Source organism: Cervus canadensis, chromosome 21 (assembly GCF_019320065.1).
Source record: "Cervus canadensis isolate Bull #8, Minnesota chromosome 21, ASM1932006v1, whole genome shotgun sequence".
NCBI lineage: Eukaryota > Metazoa > Chordata > Mammalia > Artiodactyla > Cervidae > Cervus > Cervus canadensis.
Genome location: NC_057406.1, coordinates 53,940,538 through 53,964,571, shown reverse-complemented (window position 1 = coordinate 53,964,571; position 24,034 = coordinate 53,940,538). Strand labels below are relative to the sequence as shown.

General features: G+C 36.5%; 1 protein-coding gene and 1 pseudogene across 2 annotated transcripts in view; one reads left to right on the top strand and one right to left on the bottom strand.

Annotated features, from left to right (window-relative positions):
• Positions 1-24,034, top strand: part of CRY1 (cryptochrome circadian regulator 1) — an 86,188-nt gene that overhangs the window by 40,814 nt on the left and 21,340 nt on the right. For both annotated transcript variants that reach the window (XM_043439820.1, XM_043439819.1), the window contains exon 2: positions 15,127-15,235. In XM_043439820.1, the coding sequence (XP_043295755.1) occupies positions 15,127-15,235 (109 nt within the window). The remainder of the gene's footprint in view (positions 1-15,126; positions 15,236-24,034) is intronic.
• Positions 2,954-6,386, bottom strand: LOC122423832 (annotated as a pseudogene).

Here is a 24,034-nt window from a genome sequence, read left to right as displayed (position 1 = left end):
TTTAAATTAACCTCAGAAGTTAAAATATATTTCAAGAAAGACTGAGTTAAACTGCTGTCACAGAGTACTGTGATAGATACTGTAGATCCAGATCAGTTATATCTTTGTAAAGATCTTCCTCAGCATAATGCGTTTCTTTTATATGTCCTTTAACATTAGGGACTTTAATAATATGATGTATTAATAGAATAAATGTGTATATCTTATTGAATATACTCCCTCATTGAACTTGGAGACTCCAAGAACTGGAATCCTGGATTTATTTTTTTGTTTCCTGTGTAGATACCCAGATGTTGGTTGTATGAATGAAAGAAAGTACCTCAGAATACAACTTCACATTTATTACTAATAGTAATTGACTCTCAAATATCTCTAAAGAGAATAAAAGTTAATGTGAACCCAAATGAGTCTGTTTACCAAATAAGTGACAGGATAATACTTTGGGTTCATTTAGTTTCACTTATAGTTCTCTCTCTAAGCATAGAACAACTTCTGTAAGTAGTTATATAGCGTCTATAAAGATGAGACGTTTCTTATTTTCAACCATGAAATTAATGGGATGCGTTTGAAGTCTATGACTGATTCATAACTCACTTATTAGTAATTACATAAAAGTAACCCCTTTTGTTCCTGAGAATTGCACCAGACTTAGGATTCTCAAATTTCAGTTTGATTTCTGTGTTATCTTTTCTCCCTTTTTTTTTTTTTTGACCCTTTACCATCTCACCCTCTTCTCTATCCTCCTTTGTTGATTCTTTCTTCTTTATCCCATCAGTCTTTACTTCTCTGTCCCATATACTCTTGCTTCTTTCTGTCATGTATCCTTACTTCTCTCATATGTTATTACATCTTTATCCCATTTATCTGTCTTCTCTCCCTCCCTTTCTTCCATCAGTCATTCTTCCCATATTTCCTTCTAGAAATACACATATTTATCCTCTGCTTCTGTATATCCAGACCTCATTCCATCCTTTCTCTTCTTTTTCTCCTGTCTCTCCAGCCTTCTTTCTGTCCTGTCATTCCTTCTGTCCATTCAAAGTGAAGGTCCTTTTCTTCGATCATTTCTTTTCTTTTCTCCTTATGGCTGCCATATATGTGCTGATGAATTCCAGTTTTGTATCTTGCAATCACACTTCTGTCTTAAACTCCAGATTTAACAATCCCACTTCCTTTGCATTACTTCTTGAATATCTACCCAGATGCCAACTGCTCTTACCATTTTCACTATTACCATTCCTATTCACGGCACCATCATCTCTTCACTAGAATAGTATAGTAGTCTCCTCAGTAGTTATCCTATTTCTCCCCTTTGCTGATACTCATTTTCCACCCATCAGTCCAAGAGATTATTCTAGAAGTTATCATATTGTGTCCCAATCTTTGCACAAAACCTTTTAAAGGATTCCTATCTTTTAAAATTATTATTGAGGTAAACTGGTTTATAACACAGACGTTTCATTTGTATGTTACGATTCAGTTTATGTGTATACTGTAGCATGCTTGTCACTACAACAGTCACCATACAGTTGACCCCGTTTGCCTTTTCTGTGCTCTGTAATCTCTGGTAACCACGAACCTTATTTTCCGCAGACGAAAATAAAAATATTATTAAATCTTTTTTCCCCAGCTATATTGAGATATAATTTACATGTAACTAGTCTTTTTTGGAGAGAGAGAAATTTCAAATAAGACAGACTACTGAGACGCATTACACATAGATCTGGAAAAGCATGCTTTTGAACACGTGTTAGATTTTATTTAGTTGTAGGTAAATCCTTTAAAGCCTAGAAGTACATCTTATACTTGATTTTGGCCTAACCTGGTAGAGTCATAATGCTGTGGTTTCTAAAAATAGACAAGGAGTAAGAGTTCTAGATTATAAATAGCTTTGTGTGATTTTTGAGATCAGGGAGGCTTAAGTTACATAGGTTGTATTAGTATAAATTGATTCCAGAGATTGAGTGATCCTGACCCATTTAAACTCTAAGTATTAATTTTAATAATTTTCTGTGTATTGATAGTGTCAACTCTCATGCCATCTGTAAATAACTGTGCTTTTGTTTCTTCATTTCCTTTTATCTCTTGATCTTATTACTATATTTGTTAGTCCTGCTAGTACCAAGTTGAATAGAAACAGTGGCAGGCATCCTTGTCTTCTTCCTAGTCCTGAAAGAAATACTTCAAACATTTTGCCATTAAATAGAATGTTTTCTGTACTTTTTGTAAATGCCCGTTTCACCATTAAGGAGGTTACCTTCTAGTCCTGGTTTGTTGAGGCAAAATGGAAATTGAATTTTAATAGTTACTCTTTCTGCATCTGTTCTGATTTTGACATCCAGGTAATATCTCATAAAGTCAGTTGAGGAGTGTTCCTTTTTGTCTATACTCAGTATGAGGTTAGAATCTTCTATAAAATTAAAACTGTCTGTTTTATGAATGTTTGGTACAATTCATCTGTATAACTGACTCACTCTTATGATTTCCATGTAAGATTTTTAACCATGAATTCAATCTCTTTAATAGCTGTGAGATCATTTCATGTTCTTTTTTTGCTCTTGAGTCAGTTCTGGTGAGTTTTAAATTTCTTTCTGAGTAACTTTTGATAAGGAATTTATCTACCTTATCAAAGTTTTCAAATTTATTTCCTTAAAATTGTTCACACTGTCTCATTTTCCACTTAACCCCTGCAGTATTTGAGATTATATCCTCATTTTAATTTTTTTTTAACCTGTGGTCCCTGAATTGGGAGTGCAGAGTCTTAACCACTGGGTCACCAGGTAAGTCCCTCTTCTTTTTTATTCTTAATATTGTTTATTTCGCCTTCTCTCAATTTTTCCCTTCATTTACCTTGTCAGATATTTATAATATTGTTTCTTCAAGCAATAAATTTTGGCTTGTTTCTGTTATATATATATTGTCTTTTCACTAATTCCTGCTTTTCGTTTTTCTTTGATCATTTCCTTTCCTTTTTCTTCTGTTTTAGAACAATAAACACCTTTATTACTCGAGCTAAGGTATGAGGGAGGAGGATTTGTTTGCCTTTCCAGGCCTTGATTTTCCTCAGATGGAAGTTCAGCTCCTTGCTGTCTAGCACATAGTCATCTGCTTGGCCACACTAGCCTGGTCTTGAAACTGCATGCAAGAAGCTTTCCTTGCTGGAACTGCTCCTCCAGAAGACTGCTGATTTGGGCATTCTTCTTTTCATCATATTTCTTCTGAATTTTCTTAGATCATTTTTTATTGTTGTTGTTTAAAATCCCTTCTTCCTTGAGAGTCAGCTTGGCTCCATTCTTGCAGCCCAGAGGCAGTGCATAGTGGGACCCCTACTTCTGTCAGAATAGTGTGCTGTCAGTGAGCAAGATGCAGTTCTTCACTAGGGTCTTGGTACTGACCAGCTCATTGTTGGATGCACTGTGAAAAGTGAAAGTGTGTGTGTGCTCAGTCGTGTCCGACTCTTTGTGACCCCATGGACTGTAGCCCATCAGGCTCCTCCATCCATGGGATTCTCCAGCCAAGAATGCTGGAGTGGGTTGCCATTTCCTTCTCCAAGGGATCTTCCCGACCCGGGGATCGAACCCAGGTCTCCCGCATTGCGGGCAGACACTTTAACCTCCAAGCCACCAGGGACATTCCCATCGCCAGGATGGCTCAAGTCCTTCCTTGTTCAGGGATCAGAAGATTTATCTCCTGCCTGTTTTGGAGTACAGTCCCTACCAAGCTGTGTTGGCTCTTTAGAGCTATCCTGAGAAATCTTATCCCCAGAAATCAGATTTTGGGGGTGTTCATCGTTGGATGCACTGTGAACAACATCTTTAATCCTCGTTTGCACAAACAACACTCCAAGCCTCAGTAAAATTTCCCCATGTCCAGCCTCAAGATATGGTATTTCTTGTTGCCTCCCTGAACATGGACTGTGTGTTAGAGGCCAGCATCAATCTTAGTGTTGGCAGCAGGGATTCTCAGCTCATACTTCTGCTTCCTATGGTAGGGCTTTCTTGCTCCTGGTCTTGTGGCGCTTGTGCCAGTTGTCCAGAAAAATGCCTGTTGCTCAGTGCTGGCTGGAAAGAGATCATTTCCTTCTTTATGTTAATATTTTTTAGGACTTATTTATTCTGCTGTTTTCCTAACTCACTAATGTCTTTTTCTAATGTAAGCATTTAAGCCTTTATATACCATTTTTTATTGTTTTGTATTCTGTACATTTTCGATATATTTTCCTCATTATCAGTCAGTTCTAGGTTTTTCCTGAAATCCATTGTGATGCTCTTTGTCCTATAAATTGTTTGAAGAAGTGTTTTTTAATTTCAGAATGTATGCTAGATACCAGTTCCTTTAAATTTGTTGATAGTGTTATGACCTAGTACAGGTCAATTTTCATGAGTATTCCATTTATACTTGAATAAATGTTCTCTGTTTATTGGGTATAGTGTTCTCTGACTGCCTTATGTCTTATGTCTTTTTCTTTTGTTTTGCGTAGTTTCAATATGATATATCTAGATGTGGATCTTTCTCCATGTCTCACCTCCCCATCTGTGTATCTCTGCTCATTTTTATCTGTTGTTTTTTCTATTTTTATTTTCCCTTCTTTCCATTGCACCTCCCATCTCCAGCTCCACGTCCCTCTCTTCTTACCCTGCATGAGATTCATGAACTTCTTGAATTGCTATCTTTTGGTGGTTCTGGAAAATTCTCAGTAAATTTTAGGCCTCTCATTCTGCAACTTGTGGAATAAATTCTTGTTTCCTTATGTATTTTATGATTGATTTGTTGGTTGGTTGATTGATTGATTTTTGGTAGAACTTTTTCTGTAGAAAATGAAGTGTTGGTTGAAGTTGAGAATCCAAAGAGTATTTATACTTTGTTTTAGCAATTATCTCAGATCATAACCAACCTGGGACCACATTAAATGCAATGATATGCTTGAGGTATTTGGTACCATTTAAATTCCATGAATTTGCATTGAGATTATGCTTTGGGGGGATGCACTAGAATTTTTAAATAAAATAAATAATTTTAGGTTTATAGAAAATGTGAAAATATAATATAGAGAGTTCCTAATTACTCTGTACCCAGTTTTCCCCGATATTAACATCTTAACATTAACACCACATTTTTGTCAAAACTAACAAATCATAGCACTAGCTAAATTCTGGACTATATTCATATTTCCTCTAATGTTCGTTTTCTGTTCCAGGATTCCATCCAAAATACCACATTGCACTTAGGCTCCTCTGTTCTGTGCCAGTTCCTCAGGCGTCCCTTGCTTTTTATGACATTTTTGATTTAGTCATCTGTCTTATAGAATAGCCAGCGTCAGTTTAGTTTTGTCTGATTTTTTCTCGTCTTAGAGTGGGATTATTGCTTTGTGGAAAATATCACAAAAAAATATCTCATCGTATTAGGTCAAGATGTACCTAAAAAAAAAAAAAAAAGATGTACCTAATACCTGACTGACTTATCACTGGTGATGTTTGCTCTGATCATGTGGTTAAGGAAGTGTTTGCCAGTTTTCTCCACTGTAAAGTCACTTTGTTTAACCTTTCCATTCAGGAATGGGAGATTTTATTTTCTTTCAACTCTAACTGAGTAGAGACCAGCAAGTTTCCTCCCTGTCCTAGTCTGCCCTATTAAGGTTTATATCTAATGCACAGTTGAGCTATGCATGGAGCTCTTTAAAGCTCAGGCATAATACTGAGGGTCTTTTGTTAGTTTTTTCAGTTGAATGGGCCTGGGCTTTATCTCCTGTCCTCCTCAACCTGGATTATGTTCAAGGTTTCCAGGAATCTGTAGAAATCCTCAAGGCTAAAGCTGTCCTTAGCACTCCGCTTAGCCTCTTTATGACTCCTTACTTTTTGGGGCAGTCCAGTGAATTATGTTTAAACGTTTTATTTATTTATTTATTTATTTTTGTTAACTTGTTGTTAGTGAGTATCTTAATCCAGTGTCCTGTCAGCAACAGAAATTTGTAGGTTTCTTTTGACATTGATTTTGAATATTTTTTGAAATGTTAACACTTGTGTTGGGGGGAAATAGTTTAGTGTTAGAAAGTATGATACATTCTCCCAGTTGCTCACTACCCATCCATCCCTCACCCAAACACACACAGTTCTTTTGAATTTCTTTCTTTTTTTTTAATATTTATTTATTTACTTGGCTGTGCTGAGTCTTAGTTGCTGCATGTGGGATATAGTTCCCCAACCAGAGATGGAACCCAGGTTCCTTGCATTGGGAACATAGAATCTTAGCCACTGGACCACAGGGAAGTCCTCTTTTGAAGTTCTTGACTTAAGGATACTGTTTTCTCTGCTTTGAATGCCGTTTGCTACTTGATCCTCATGATCAACACCTATTGATTCCAAACTCTGCTCGAATGTTTTCTTGCTCATGTCTCCTGTCTCTTTTCCTCTGCCCCCATACACAGTTAGATTTCTTCTGTGCGGCTATAATATACCCTTCATTAAAAAATATGAATACATATATATCAGTGTTGGTTTGAATGTTGTGGTAGATATTATTGTTAACCCACAGAAAATTTATGCTTCTATCTTCTTGAAGTTTGGCTTGGCCTTGGGACCTTCTCTGACCAATTAAAACTGGTAAGAAAGGCCTAGTCCTGGTCTTTAAGAAGGTTACAATTCTGTAGCCAGTTCTTCCTTCCTGTCTTCATCTATTACAATCAAATTGATACTGCAAGGCCTCTTTCTACCATCAACTTGGAATTTTTTGCCTCAATTTCTCCCCATCAAAAAAAAAAAAAAAATCCAGAAGTGATTTCTCCCTCCTGATTTTTCAAAGCAAATGAATGATATTCATATGTGTCTCTTATAATATATATTGCATTCTACCATAACAGGTTCTGTTATATTCATATGTAGTGTGTACATTTTCAGGTTTCTTTTCTAGATTTTAAGCTCCATAAGTGTTGGCATTTCATATCATTTATCATGTGTTCCTCAAATCAATAAAATTATGTGAATAATTAATTATGTCACTGCTTAGAAGATATTTTAGGAGTTTGTTGGAGCATTTTGGGGGATCACAGTGTTTGCAAGGTCCTAGTAGAATTAGTGAGGAGAGGCCAAGAATGGAACACTTCTTGCAATGCTCAGGACAATCTCTCAAAATAAATAGTTGTTCTGAGTCCCACATAACTTTCAAATAGTCTACTAGATGTTTCATATAAGTGAAAAACTTATTCATGATCTTCAAAATCTAGAGCCTAAATTCATTTTTATGTGTAAACCTTAGTTATTTTTTACACAATTTTAATATACATTGAGTGCTCCTAAAATATATTTATCACCCATGTGAATCAGGGAAGACTGAACTTTGTCAAGAACTTTACTAAGGCTTGCTTAACATTACAGAAAAGCATGCTACCAAAGGCAGTACTATTCATGGTATTTTAGTCACCAATAATACAGCTGTGTCATTCTGTTTTTGTAGCTGTTGAATTTTAAATGATTCTGTATGTAGGCATCCAGTTAATTCACTGTCTTTTTGTTTCATCCCCAGATATATACTTATGGGAAGTAAATGTTACTTCTGTTTAAAATATACATGACTTTCCTTAAACTTCCTTCATGTGTTACATTGGAGCATTATATTAATGCTTTTAAATTGTATATAAGGATGTTATATTATCTATGAATTTCAGAATTTAAAAGAGGCAGTGAAAAATATTTGTTATAAAAAGTGACATTGTGTCATGGTATCAGACTATGGACTTACTAACCATTAGAGCCTGGAAAAATATGAAATTTGCTTTTAAAGTATATGTTTAATCCTTTTTCAATATTAAACTATTTTCTTCAGAGAAAGTATATATCACAAATACTTTGATAATTTGAGTTAAGTTAGATAAGAACACTAAAATTTTGTCACAAACCAGAAAAAAAGCATATGTAAACTTTAGTCAATTTATGGAGAGACAAATTACTATTTATATTGATAATTTTTGAATTTCTAATGAAACACCGTAGACTGCTTAATGACTGAGACTCTCTCCATTTTTTCTTTTATTATAGTTAACATATCCAGACTTTTTATTTTTAAAAATCTAACTGTTGTTTCATGAGGAGGAAGAGTAGAAAGAGAAGATCCTTTGCATGTGGTTTTAATGATCTTAATTTATATTCTGTAAATCAGTTCTCTAGGGTCAGCAGTGAATTGTTTTGGTTGAGATATTCGAAGTGTAGTTTTCATCGTTGAGCATGTGAAAAGATATGTTTTATAAACTAAAGTACAGAACCAGATGGCTTTATTTTGGTATGATACATGTTAATTCATAATGCCTTGTTTTTAGCAGGAATGGGATTATGTTATATCTTACTATTGCCTTTTTTAGGCTATTTTATAGACAGAACTAGAAATTCAAGTTATATAAAGCTGTTCTAGCACAGGCTGGAAAGTAGGTCATTGTTATGGGGAGTATACCAAACTGCCCACTGGTTGCTATAGCAATGACCTACTTTAAGAAACTATTTCTGTTGATTCATGTTGAAATCATCTTTTGGAACCGGTATAAGGAAACTCACCACATGTAATTTTTCTAATAGCAATAAGGTAGTGATCACTGGAGGTTTTTAAAAAATCCTTAAAATAAATAAAGTGAAGAAATATATTTTCTTAACCTAACATCGCTTCAATTTATTGTGAAGTGCTGCAATTCATATTGTATTCAATAATTAAATATCAACAGAACTATTCTTCTGTTAGGCAGTACAATTATGCAAAAGGGTGTAGTGAGTTTTACTAACATTTGTCCTGTTTAAAAATCAACCCAGTGCACGTATCGGTAGTTAATAGCATTATTAACTGAGCCTTCAAATGGATATGGTTTCAAGAAAACAGTAAACACGCCAAATAGAATAAGGTCTGAAAATATGTTCCTATTTAAACTGTACCTTATGGGGAGTTCCCTGTTGGCCTGGTGGTTAGGAGTCCAGGCTTTCACTGTCATGGCCCAAGTTCAATCCCTGATCCAGGATCTGAAATCCTACAAGCCGTGTATAATTTCAGTGTATTAAATCAGTCCAGCACTGGATTCCTGTACTTAGGTACATGCATTTGTAATATATAAAGGTTGAAATTGATATGATCTGGAACACATTGAATCTGAACTCTAGCAGAACTCACTGTCTTCCCTGATGAGGGTCAAGGATGAAAGATTAGACTTTATATATATAGTACTCTTTGAAGTAACATTATTCCTTCAGTACTAAAAAGAAATCTTACCTGTCAATGAGTTGATACTTTGAACTTAGTGTATTGGAGATTTTTCGGTGTTATCAAGGAAGAATTATATGCTTAGAGATTAGTTGATTCAGGGTCTTAATTGCACTGTATCTGTATGTATATATATTCATATTCACATTTGCTTGCCTTGTGGAAAAGATTTTCATCAAACCTTTGTTCCAAGTCACATTCAGGGAAGGTTAAGAGTCAAGATGATTATGTATGTAGTTGTAGGCATCCAACTAATTCATTGTCTTCTGTTGTCATGCCGTTATTTATATATAAAAATACATGTTATTTTTTCAAAACTATGAATTTTTCCCAAGGGAGAATAATTGTAACTTCTGTTTAATGAATATCTACCAAGTATTAGTGATTTCATACTTTTTCTGATCCTTTCATGAATTTGGTCAAACTCCAGGATATAGTGGACTGAAGAGCCTTGCATGCTACTGTCCATGGGGTCACAGAGTTGGATGTGACTTAGAAAATGAACAAGAACAAATCCTTTCAACAGTTGTTACAGACATTTCTATAGATCATTTTCTCCTATTTCTGATGTTTTCAGCAAACTGTGTAAGGCACATATTGAAATTTGTTTGCCAAATGCAGAAACCAAAACACAGATAAAGTTAACTGTGTAGTTAGGCATGAGACACAGATACTTAATTTGAAATCCTTCAGGAGAAGAAGGTGATCTATATGATAGCTATCATGTAACATACAATCTGAAAGTTTCTCTATGATGAGGTACATTATGTCCCTTGACAGTATACGGGATGGAGAAATTACTTTCATATGGAAGATTGAAAATTAGCAGAAAATAGAGATGGGAATTAGAAAGGTGATCCAGGCCAAGGGAAGAGCATGGAGCAAATTCCAGGAGATTGAATATGTGTGGGGGAAAGTAGTTTGGTTTGGCAGAAGGGAAAGAGGAGTGGCAGAAAAATGAACCTGGAACCCTAAGTTAGTCAAACAAAATAATTTGTTCTTTATTCTATAGGTGAATGAACCTTTGAAGACCTTTTTACAGGAAAGTGTGCCTCAGGAAAATTTGGTATTGGTGGACAGAACTATGTTAAGGCATTGAGCAAATAATACTAGCATGAGATAACAAGAAGTAGAATTATTGTAGGAAGGAGGGGGCTAAAATTATTGTAGGAATGATGAGACATATAATCATGCTTACTGTGGGTCAGGCACTGTTTTAAGAGCTTCACGCACATTAACTTATTTAATTCTCACAACAATACTATGATATGGGCCCTATTACTATCCCAGTTTAACACATGAGGAAGTTAGAACTTTACAGGATTGGTTGAGGGATAGTGATTTGTTGCTATTAATTATTAAATTATGGGACATCTATGCAATGAGATACCATAAACTGTGAAAATTGATGCCATAGAAGTATGCCTGTTGCTTTGAACAGGCATTATGTGTTAAACCAGGTTTCCATCATATATAATATTTTTCAGTTTTGTTCTACTTTGAAGGAATATATGCTAATTATCGATTTTATACCTTTTATGAAGTTTAAAAAAGTATGTTTCTCTCTTCTTTACCCCCACCCCAAACTTCCTCTTCCTAATAGTTGTTGTTCAGTTGCTCAGTTGTGTCTGACTCTTTGTGACCCTATGGATGCAACTTTTGAGGGTTTCCTGTCCTTCACCATCTCCCAAAGTTTGCTCAAACTCATGACCATTGAGTCAGTGATGCATCTAACCATCTCATCCTTTGTCATACCCTTCTTCTGCCTTCACTGTTTCCCAGCATCAGGGTGTTTTCTAATGAGTAGCCTCTTAGCATCAGGTGACCAAAATATTGGAGCTTCAGCTTCAGCATAAGTCCTTCCAATGAGTATTCAGGGTTGATTTCCTTTAGGATTGACTGGTTTGATCTCCTGCAGTCCAAGGGACTCTCAAGAGTCTTCTCCAACACCACAGTTTGAAAACATGAATTCTTTGGTGCTCAGGGTAGCTATTATTAATAGGATGATGACTATCCTTGTAGTTATTTTCTTATACACATGTAACAAGTAGATATATGCAAAGTAAATTTTATCAAAATAATATATGCGGTAGTTTTAAAAGTCATAGCATAGAAAGGCTTATAACAGAGAAAAGCAGCACCATGTGTTCTCCTCGCTGCTCTTTTTCTTTCCTTCACAATTATTTTCTGAAATACATATTTGAATCTACTGTATCTCTGCAATTTTTATGTTAAATTACAGTGATATAAACAATAATAGCCATGGAAGGAAAACATACTATGGAAGAAAAAAAAGCCATCAATAACATCTACTGGAGAAAAACACTATACTGGAATACAATTTCTGTTCCTTTGTTTTATGAAACGCCAAAACAAAGTTAATTTTGGTTGCAAAACTTTTTCCATTGCTTTAGTCCACATCATCCTGTACAATGTTTGTTTGGTTCATAGAGTGTTTATTGAAAAGCGTTCAGAATGCTTATTCAACTGTGAACAAGAAAGGGAAAAATAAAGGGCTAATTATTAACTAATCGAGGCTTACTAGTTCATTTTATAAATTAATCAGGTCCTTTTTTTTTTTCCTTTTCCCATCTTATTATCTGTCATTGACCTACTTGTACTACATGAAAATCTTTCTACCCAAAATGTAGAATGTGGAGAACTCTGCTACTTACTGTCTGGTGTGGTAGAGAAGATACTGAAACTCACACTACAAAAGAGATTTGAGGATTATCCCTTCCATGGATTATCTTTCCAGGACATTTTAGCTTTGTACTGTTTGAATTTAAGAAAACTTTAAAATTGCTAGTTCATTCAACTTATTAATTTTTGATCTGAGTACCTTAGGGTCTAAAAATTCTTTTGCCAAGCAAATACAGAAAATTATCTGCTTCCCAGTAAACATTTATCACCAAACATGTTATTCATAGTTATGGATAATTTTACAAAACTTAGATGCATTTATATTGTTTTAACAACAATAGTCAGCAACAATATTCTCCCCAAATGATTTACGCATTGGTAGTGGTGGGTTGGGATCAGTTCAGTTCAGTTGCTCAGTCATGTCTGACTCTTTGCGACCCCATGGACTGCAGCACGCCAGGTCTCCCTGTCCATCACCAACTCCGGGAGCTTACTCAAACTCATGTCCATTGAGTCGGTGTTGCCATCCAACTATCTCATTCTCTAATGTCCCCTTCTCCTCCTGCCTTCAATCTTTCCCAGTATCAGGGTCTTTTCCAATGAGTCAGCTCTTCACATCAGGTGGCCAAAGTATTGGAGTTTCAGCATTAGTCCTTCCAGTGAATATTCAGGGCTGATTTCCTTCAGGATGGACTGGTTGGACCTCCTTGCTGTCCAAGGGACTCTCAAGAGTCCTCTCCAACACCACAGTTCGAAAGCATCAATTCTTCGGCACTCAACTTTCTTTATAGTCCAAATTTCACATCCTTCCATGACTACTGGAAAAACCATAGCTTCAACTAGACAGACCTTTGTTGGCAAAGTAATGTCTCTGCTTTTTAATATGCTGTCTAGGTTGGTCATAACTTTTCTTCCAAGGAGCCAGCATCTTTTAATTTTATGGCTGCAGTCACCATCTGCAGTGATTTTGGAGCCCCCAAAACATAAAGTCTCTCATTGTTGCCATTTTTTCCCCATCTGTTTGCCATGAAGTGATAGGACCAGATGCCATGATCTTAGTTTTCTGAATGTTGAGCTTTAAGCCAACTTTTTCACTCTCCTCTTTCACTTTATCAAGAGGCTCTTTAGTTCTTCTTCTCTCTCTGCCATAAGGGTGGTATCATCTGCATATCTGAGGCTATTGATATTTCTCCCAGCAATCTTGATTCCAGCTTGTGCTTCATCCAGCCCAGTGTTTCTCATGATGTACTCTGCATATAAGTTAAATAAGCAAGGTGACAATATACAGCCTTGACGTACTCCTTTTCCTATTTGGAACCAGTCTGTTGTTCCATGTCCAGTTCTAACTGTTGCTTCTTGACCTGCATACAGATTTCTCAGGAGGCAGGTCAGGTGGTCTGGTATTCCCATCTCTCTAAGAATTTACCACAATTTATTGTGATCCACACAAAGGCTTTGGCATAGTCAATAAAACAGAAGTAGATGTTTGTCTCGGAACTGTCTCGCTTTTTTGATGATCCAGTGGATGTTGACAATTTGATCTCTGGTTCCTCTGCCTTTTCTAAATCCAGCTTGAACATCTGGAAGTTCATGGTTCACGTACTGTTGAAGCCTGGCTTGGAGAATTTTGAACGTTACTTGGCTAGCATGTGAGATGAGTGCAATTGTGTGGTAGTTTGAGCGTTGAGGATGGTGTATTAGGGAGGTGACTGTAAACCAAGACAAAAAGAAGATTTGGTGTAATATAAATGTGAGTATATAAATGTTTATTTCCTGTTTCTTGAAGGACAACTGTTAGACTTCCTAAGGTAAAATGATGGGATGTCTTTAACACCCTTGTGAATATAGCACTCTGACTCCTTAAGCCCATAGAGATGATGACTCCTAAGGGGAAAGAATATCAGATTTGATTAGTTATATTGATGTCACTTAATCACTACATCTGTAGAAAATTAACAAGACTTTCTTGGTGAAATGATGGGATTGGAATGGGCAAAGAGAACAAAATGATCTATTCTGAATAATCTAGAACAGTGCTGTTCAATAGAAATTTCTATAATGATGGAAGCATTCTTCACGTGTGCTGTCCAATATGGTCACTACTAGCCACACATGTGGCTATTGAGAGGCCTTGATATATGGCAAGTGTGATTGAGGAACTGAAATTTTAATTTTAACTAGTTTAAATGGCTACACATGCCTAGTGGCTACCATGTTGATCAGTGCGATTCTGAAATATGCCTTTCTTTTCATTTTAACCACTCCTCCTCAAAAGTAAGGCATAGTCATTATTCTGGAAGATCACAAGGCCTGTGGAAAAGATGGATAGATATTTAAAATGAAAAACATAAAAGAAGCAGAGTCGAGAGGAACAGAATATACATGAAATCTTAGAGAAAATTAACATGAGGCAAAGGAGGTTGAACCTTCCAGGGGTGACATCTATTTTGGATTTGCTCTTGTGGACTGCCCCATTTCTTTACAATGTAAGATGCAAAGTAAGCAGTCTTCTGCCTCCACCCCAGAATTTCCCGAGATATCTATTAGGCATAGGACTTATTGATGCTAATTTCATTGGAAAAAATGTACAGCCCCACCTTCCTCAGAAACCTTTTATGAAAAAATTAATTTTGTATTCTCTACACTTGGAGAGTTAATGCCACATAATTTAACATCTATTCATTATCAGATTCTTTATATTAGAAATTTGAAAATGGACTTTACTCCTCTCTCTTAGATGATTACAACATCCCCTAATAAAGGGCTCACATTCTCGTTCACTTTTTCAGAGTGATTAAATAGGATGTTAAAAGTGTTCTTTTTTTCCCAGTCAAAGGTGTCCTAGGTTTTTCAAGGTGGCTTCTATATTAACTTGGATTTATTTCACCAAGTTTAAACAATGAGATTGATTCATTTAATTATTTTATTTCTTTATGAGATTTTTATGTTTACAAATTAAACTTTGCTAACAGTCACTATTATTTAATGGCAGTTAGTGATTTAATTTAGGAACTTCATTTAAAAATACTGAGAAACTTGTCCCATAATTTTTTTTTTGTCCCATAATTTTTAAAACTTACAAGAATGGTTTCTGGAAGCAGTAATTTATATATCAGCTAGAAATTAGAAGATGATAAAGAGGTAAAAAAGGTGATGAGATGGCATTTCAAATTTTAGAATAGCATGACTTTTTATTACTTTAAATCTTCTAAATATACATTTTGAAGAATTTATATAATATTTTCCTCTCTCTAGATTTTTGCTTCAATGTCTTGAAGACCTTGATGCCAATCTGCGAAAATTAAACTCTCGTCTATTTGTGATTCGTGGACAACCAGCAGATGTGTTTCCCCGGCTTTTCAAGGTAATTGAAAAAATCTTTGCATAAAAGAAAAATCTTTTGTCAGAGAAGACACGTTTTGGGGGGTAATTTAAATTTTAGTATGGGAAATGTAAAATTTTTAAATAAAATATATGTGGATTTTTTTCTAAATGAAAATGTTACACAGACAGTGTGAAATCAGACTGAAAAAAATGATTTACATTGAAAAGTTAAATCTTTCTTCTACTTTAAACTGCTAGTTCCCCTCTCAAGAAGCAACAGCTACTACCACTTTCTTATGTATGTGTTAGAAATATTCCTTGCATAAAGAAGAATGCATATATGTATGTGTATTTATATACATATATTTGTGTGGTTTATGTGTGTGTTACTATCCTCTGTTTTTAAAACCAAGATGAGAACATGCTGGTATACCGTTCTATGCCGTGCTTTATTCACATAATCATATATTTTGGATATTATTCCATGTTACTTTCTCAGTCTTTTAAATGGCTTCATAGTGTTCCATTGTGTAGATATGCTATAGTTTCTTTCTAAAAAAATTATTATTGACTTATAATTTATATTTCAGGTATACAACGTAGTGATTCAATATTTTTATTGATTATACCCCATGCAAAGTTATTATCACTTAGCATAAGTGTCCTGAAGATCTTGCCATTTGCAATGCTGTTGCAAATGGCAAGATTTCATTCTTTCTTTTTATGGCTGAGTAATATTTCTGTGTGTGTGTGTGTGTGTGTGTGTGTGTGTGTGTGTGTGTGTGTAAATTGTTATTCATCTGTTGGCAGGCACTTAGGTTGCTTCCATATATTGGCTATTGTAAATAATGCTGATGTGAACATTGAGGTACATACATCTTTTTGAATTAGTGTCTTTGTTTTCTTCAGATAAATACTGGGAGTAGAGTTGTTGGATTATATTACCATATGATATGTGTTCTATTTTTTATTTTTTGAGGGTATCATTTCTTTCACTAGCTTTCTAGTGAACACTTAGTTGTTTTTCCACAGGCCTTTTGCTAATTCAAGTTATGCTGTCAGTGAATGTCCTTGTTCAGATATACATGTCTTTGCTCACATTTGCTAGTACATTTGTGGGATAACTCTTGTAAGACTTTCTGAGTCAAAGGACTATAACAATTGACATGCTACAAAACTAATTTTTTTTAACTTGGTAGAATCTTAAAGATCTCCTAATCTTATTTTCCCCCCTTTTGTCCATATGAAAAATTTAGTCCTAAGGAGATTAAATGAGCTGACTAAGGTCATAAAAGTAGCTCATAGAAGTGCTCAGGCTGAGTTTCCTGGCTTAGTTCATCCCTTCCTATTTACTGCAGTGAGAATTCCTAATGTATATCTGTTTTTTTCTTACAACAGTTTGATTCATCAAATTTTAATAATAGCATTGTTTCTATTTTGAATGTAGAAGAGAACAGTTCCTTTTCCTGAGTGGAAATATCCCCAGTTCTGGGAATTCAATTAACACTACCTTGCCTTTTTTCATCAGCATGAAAGAAATTTTTAACGTTTAGTACATGACTAATGCAACAGTTGTGGCTAGTGAAAATTTATTTTACTAAGTTTTCTTACTACTATAGCTGCTTAGTCAGAATTTAACCTAGGTACATGAAGAGCTCTAAGAAGAAAGTATATCAGGAACAATGGTAATAGTTGATCAGCAGCTCATATGTATAAAGTATATGTGAATAACTGCTTCATCACTATCTAAATCCATGTATTATAAGTAAATTGAATCTTGAGGATTTTTAAGTACCTTTAAAATAACAAAACATTTATCTACCTGCTTTGAAAAAAATGGTTTAAGTAAGCGAGTCTTTTGTGTTCTTTATTTTGAGCTTTCTTCTGTCTGAAATAGCACATTATTGGATCAGACTATCTTCTGAATTTAGATGCTATGCTTCCTGTCTTGTCACTTTGACAGAGAGGCAATGGTTTCTACAAAGGCCATAAAATACAGATACATGAATATATATTACTATACCTAGAGTGCTTATTATTTGATTCTGATATAGCCCATATGAAATATATTTTATGAAAACTTTCAGATTTATTTAATATGTCAGAACCATAGAGGGAGTTAATTCCTCTTTTTATTGTATTGTTTTTATTTTTACTGTTTTGGTTTAGAGGTACTGTATGCATGTATTTCAGAAATGAGCCCAAGCGTGTGTACAATAAAAAGGAGGTCTCCTTATCCCTGACCCTTACACCCCCAGTTTTTCTGAGGAGGAAGATTCTTTTGTCAGTAACTTGCTGACTCATTTACATTATTGTCTCTGGTTTTATTTTTCTAGTATAGCAAATAGTGAGAACTTTTAATGGGTAAGTAATTCAACTCCTTCCCACATTGGAGATAAAACTGATTTAGACCTGATAACAGTGCCTTTAATTTAATGGGATAGTGACAGTGATTTTAGTACTGATGTCTCCTCTAGTGTACACCCTCTCTATAGCATTTATTTGTTTTATTCTGTTTATACTGAATAGATTTAGGAATGGGGCCAGAGCATTTTTAAAAGCATATATTTACACACACCTGTATCTGATAAACTTGTTTTTTCTTATGTGTTTTCTACTTAGAATTTTTCTGTTAAATTCTACTTAATGTAAGCTGACAAGATGGCTTTTTTTTTAAAACTTCTTGTAGTTTTTTCATGTTCTACTGAGGGAATGATAAACTTAGCAGACATTAGCCTAGGCAAAACTTGAATGACACTATTAAGCATAGGTGTCTTACATAAATTATTATTACTATGCAGTTAAATCTTATATTGTCTACATTTGGTGCCAGACTGATAAGCTGTTAAGGCAGTGCATATTCTAGGGCCTGCAGAAACTTTTTATGAAGAGTTTAAAGTATTGGTGTAAAAAATTCTCATTAGATCCAAGAAACGAGAGACATGTGTCTAAATCTTTATAGATGGAAACATTGAAGCATAATAAAATGTTTTGTTCAAAATCACAGAATAAATCAAAGAAGAACATATAAAGCCACTAACGTTGTTCAGTCACTAAGTCACGTCCGACTGTTTGCAACCCCGTGGACTGTATTAGGGTTAGGGCTAGGGTAGCACACTAGACTTGCCTGTCCTTCACTGTCTCCTGGAGTTGGCTCAAATTCATGTCCATTGAGTCAGTGATGCTATCTAACCATCTCATCCTCTGCCACTAACATTTCACATGCCTAAATTTGTATTATGCTTTTTGCACCATTTTGGATTCTTTGGATTCTTTATTGTTTTGTGGTACATGCTCATTTGAATAAGAGAATTCATTTGTCAGGTAGTGCTTGAGTACCTGCTGTGTGCACACGACAGTGTTCAGGGTGCTAGGGGCATGATGGTGAGCCAAAGAGAGATTGCCTGCCTTCACAGAGCTTACACTGTGCTGGGAAAGAGACCAATAATAAAGTAAATATGTGATGTCAGGTGATGGTAGAGGCTAAAATGAAATGTGGGAAAGAAAGTCCCAAGGTGAGGGGAGGATAGTTAATTTATATGGAGTCATAGAAGGCCTCACTGATGTGGTGACATTTGAGCAAGTGTATGAAGAGACTGAGCCATGCAGGTATCTGGGGTGTGATATATTGAATCCACAAAATTTTGCAAGTTGTTCATCAAAGGGTAGACTTTTTTCCCCCCACTCCCTTAAATCTGGGTTGGCCTTATATGTTGTTTTGACTAAGTGCCAAAGGAGTCCAAATCCTAGACTTCAAGCGACCTTGCAGCTTCTGCCTTTGCCCACTGGAATGCTCCTTGTACTGGGTAAGGACTGGGCTAGAATGTCAAATTGTGGGAGACCACCTGTAGAGAGGGGCTTCCCAGGTGACTCAGTAGTAAAGAATCCTCCTGCCAATGCAGGAAATGCAAGAGATGCAGGTTCAATCCCTGGGTCAGGAAGATGTCCTGGAGTAGGAAATTACAACCTCCTCCAGTATTCTTGCCTTGGAAGTCCCATGGAGAGAGGAACCTAGCGGGCTACAGTTCATGGGGTTGCAAAGAGTCAGGCACGACTGAGCAACTAAGCATGCGCGCACTTATAGACAGAATGGGCCAACCAGCAGCCAGCCCCAAGGCCTGAAATGTATGATAGAGGTCATTTAGGTCATCTGGTACCAGCCAAGCTGCCCACTGATTGCAGGCACATGAGTGAGCCCAGGTGAGACCAACAGAAGAACCATCTAGTTAACTGAGAGTCTTGGAGAATTAATCCATTGTTTTAAGCTACTGAGTAACTGCAACACGGGGAAAGAGTGTCGCAGGCAGAGGGAGCCACAGTTACAGAGGCCCTGGTGTAGATGTGGCCCATGACTTGTTTAGGAACAGCAAGGAGGCCAGTGTGCTCTAGCCAGAGCACAGTGAGCAAAAATAAGAGATGGGGTCAGAGAGATTGCAGGAGCCAGACCATAGGGTTTTACCATGTTTTATGGTTTTTACTCTGAGTGAAATGGGATGCCACGGGAGATCACTGAGTAGAGGAGTGACATGATTTCACTTACATTTTAAAAGAATCACTCTGGCTGTAGAGAATAGAAATTGAATGGAAATGCTGTAAAGAGTTAAGCAGAAGGGTCAATTAGGAGGCCCAAGGCAATTATACAGAAACACGATGATGGTGACTAGGACTAGAATAGCAGTAGGGGTGTTGAGAAATGGTAGGGTTTTAAATATATTTTTAAATAGAGACTATAGAGTTTATTTATATGTGGTATTTGAGAGTCAAGGATAGCTTCTAGGTTTTTAGTCTGGGCAAGTGACCCAGTAGTTTGCCATTCAGTGAGATGAGGAAGACTCTAGGAGAAACAACTTGAGGGAAAAATTCAGTTCAGTTCGGTTCAGTTGTTCAGTCGTGTCCGACTCTTTACAACCCCATGAACCGCAGGACACCAGGCCTCCCTGTCCATCACCAACTCCCAGAGATTACTCAAACTCATGCCCATCGAGTCGGTGGTGCCATCCAGCCATCTCATCCTCTGTCGTCCCCTTCTCCTCCTGCCCCCAATCCCTCCCAGCATCAGGGTCTTTTCCAATGAGTCAACTCTTCACATGAGGTGGCCAAAGTACTGGAGTTTCAGCTTTGGCATCAGTCCTTTCAATGAACACCCAGGACTGATCTCCTTTAGGATGGACTGGTTGGATCTCCTTGCAGTCCAAGGGACTCTCAAGAGTCTTCTCCAACACCACAGTTCAAAAGCATCAATTCTTCATTGCTCAGCTTTCTTCACAGTCCAACTCTCACATCCATACATGGCCACTGGAAAAACCATAGCCTTGACTAGACAGACCTTTGTTGGCAAAGTAATGTCTCTGCTTTTTAATATGCTGTCCTGGTTGGTCATAACTTTCCTTCCAAGGAGTAAGTGTCTTTTAATTTCATGGCTGCAATCACCATCTGCAGTGATTTTGGAGCCCAAAAAAACAAAGTCTGACACTGCTTCCACTGTTTCCCCATCTATTTCCCATGAAGTAATGGGACCAGATGCCATGATCTTAGTTTTGTGAATGTTGAGCTTTAAGCCAGCTTTTCCACTCTCCTCTTTCACTTTCATCAAGAGGCTTTTTAGTTCCTGTTCACTTTCTGCCATGAGGGTGGTATCATCTGCATAACTGATCTTATTGATATTTCTCCCGGTAATCTTGATTCCAGCCTGTGCTTCTTCCAGCCCAGCGTTTCTCATGATGTACTCTATAAGTTGAATAAGCAGGGTGACAATATACAGCCTTGACGTACTCCTTTTCCTATTTGGAACCAGTCTGTTGTTCCATGTCCAGTTCTAACTGTTGCTTCCTGACCTGCATATAGGCTTCTCAATAGGTGGGTCAGGTGGTCTGGTGTTTCCATCTCTTTCAGTTTCCACAGTTTATTGTGATCCACACAGTGAAAGGCTTTGGCATTGTCAATAAAGCAGAAAATAGATTTTTTCTGGAACTCTCTTGCTTTTCAGTGATCCATTGGATGTTGGCAATTTGATCTCTGGTTCCTCTGCCTTTTCTAAAACCAGCTTGAACATCTGGAAGTTCATGGTTCACTTATTGCTGAAGCCTGGCTTGGAGAATTTTGAGCATTACTTTACTAGCGTGTGAGATGAGTGCAATTGTGCGGTAGTTTGAGCATTCTTTGGCATTGCCTTTCTTAGGGATTGGAATGAAAGCTGATCTTTTCCAGTCCTGTGGCCACTGCTGAGTTTTCCAAATTTGCTGGCATATTGAGTACAGCACTTTGATAGCATCATCTTTTAGTATTTGGAATAGCTCAACTGGAATTCCATCACCTCCACTATCTTTGTTCATAGTGATGCTTAGTATTTGGAATAGCTCAACTGGAATTCCATCACCTCCACTATCTTTGTTCATAGTGATGCTTTCTAAGGCCCACTTGACTTCACATTCCAGGATGTCTGGCTCTAGGTGAGTGATCACACCATCGTGATTATCTGGGTCGTGAAGATCTTTTTTGTACAATTCTTCTGTGTATTCTTGCCACCTCTTCTTAATATCTTCTGCTTCTGTTAGGTCCATACCATTTCTGTCCTTTATCGAACCCATCTTTGCATGAAATGTTCCCTTGGTGTCTCTAATTTTCTTGAAGAGATCTCTAGTCTTTCCCATTCTGTTGTTTTCCTCTATTTCTTTGCATTGATCGCTGAGGAAGGCTTTCTTATCTCTCCTTACTAGTCTTTGGAACTCTGCATTCAAATGGGAATATCTTTCCTTTTCTCCTTTGCTTTTCGCTTCTCTTCTTTTCACAGCTATTTGTAAGGCCTACTCAGACAACCATTTTGCCTTTTTGCATTTCTTTGCCATGGGAAAAATTAGGAGTTCATTATTTTTAACATTTTAAGTTTGAGATGCCTTTTGGACATATGAATGTGTTTGTTGAGTGTCATTCAACTCCAGAGCTCAGGGGAGAAGTCTGCAGTAAATTTAGCAACCTTAAATATAAATTCTGTCTAAAACCCTGAAGCTAGATTTATTTAATAAAGGAAGGGGTAATGGATGGATGGACAGAAATTTTTAGACCTTTACCTTCATTATATTTTGGTTATTTTGTGAGTTAACACTTTTTAATGTAATTATACTACTTTAAATGCTTTCTCCAAGGAAGTTTGTGATTTATAACTTTGTTTTGCTCTACAATTTTATGTTTCTTATTTTCACAATATTACTCGTGACTGTGTAAGAACTTTATATCCATTTAATGGTTCATATTATGCCTTCTGAGTGGTTAAACAAATAACTGTGATACACAAAAACAGATAGGAATCTTTGTGCTTAAAATTGCGAAATGTATACTTATTTCACTTGAAAATATTTTAATACTACAACAATCTTATTGTTATATTTACTGTTGAAATGCAAAGGTTAACCATGTGTTGCTTGAAATAAAACCTATGCTGGGACTTCCCTGATGATGGTCCAGTGACTAAGACTCCACACTCACAATGCAGGGGGGCTGGGTTCAATCCCTGGTAATGGAACTAGATCCCACATGCTGCATCCAAAGATCCCGCTTGCCACAACTAAGTCACAGTGCAGACAAATAAATAAATAAATATTAAAAAATAAAAAATAAAACCTGTGAAGAGTAGATAGAGACTTCCACTTCTGATTAAGAATGTGCAGAGTTGCAGTAGACCATTCACTCCTATCTTAATAATGTGAGGAAAGTAAATATGTCATAGTATCATGGAGTTTTTGTTTGTTTGTTTTTAACCTATTAGAGAGTTGATGACACAAATAAACCTAATAAATTAAGTTCCATTAGATGATGGGCCTTTCATGGGAAAGAAGATACACATGGCTACACCCCTGGCATCACAGCAGGAAGAGAAGGGAATTTACCATAGTTCAGAGTAAAGAGAAACTCGTTGAAATTTTACCAAAGTCTTTGTGGTAATAAATACGTGTGCTGACATGGCAGATTAGAATTCCAAGAAGCCCTAGTCAAAAAAAAAAGAAGCCCTAGTCACAGAGCAAGTTTGTACCCACTCTCCAGTACTTTTCTTCAGTGCATTCATGGAGCACCAGTGGCAGCATGGCAAAGGCTGGGGTGAAGCAGAAGGGTTGAAAGGGATCCCTCTTAAATGCACTAGGAATTCACCTAGTGCAAAGGAGCTGTTCTCTGAAGCTGGCGACAGGACATCAGTGTAGAAAGATGCCTCCAAAAGTGCAGAAAATTAGGGGACAGGGTTGGAAAACAAAGAGAAATCCTCAGCAAGCAAAGCTGCTGGGTAGACAGCAAAGCAAAGAGAAATGTCATATAGTTTATAAAGCCAGTGCCCGAGCTGTAAAGCAGAGAGAGACAGCTGGAGTCTTGTTACTATTGAGATCTTAAGCTCTGTTGAAGGAGAATCTGAATCCTGCCTGCCTTCAAAATATTTGAAGCCAGTGGTGAATGAAATGTAAGTAAAGCGGCAACAAGGCCCAGACCCAGCTCAATTACAGACTCCATCAATTTGACTTCTGTCAGTCAGAGCAAAGACTCTGTACTTTTCTAGAGATAAATATTGTTTATTCTGTCTCTAATCTTTTATACCATTGTCTGTCATATGATCACAAATTATGAGACACATGAAGAAGCAAGTATATATAACTTGCATTCAAGTAAAAGGAAACAGAAACAGTCCTACAGTTCATGCGGATCTTGGGATTAGGATAAAAAAGGACTTTACAATTGTTATTCTACAGATAGTGGAGGTCTGACAAAGGTCTGTATAGTCAAAGCTATGGTTTTTCCAGTAGTCATGTACAGGTGTGAGAGTTGGACCATAAAGAAGGCTGAGCGCCGAAGAATTAAT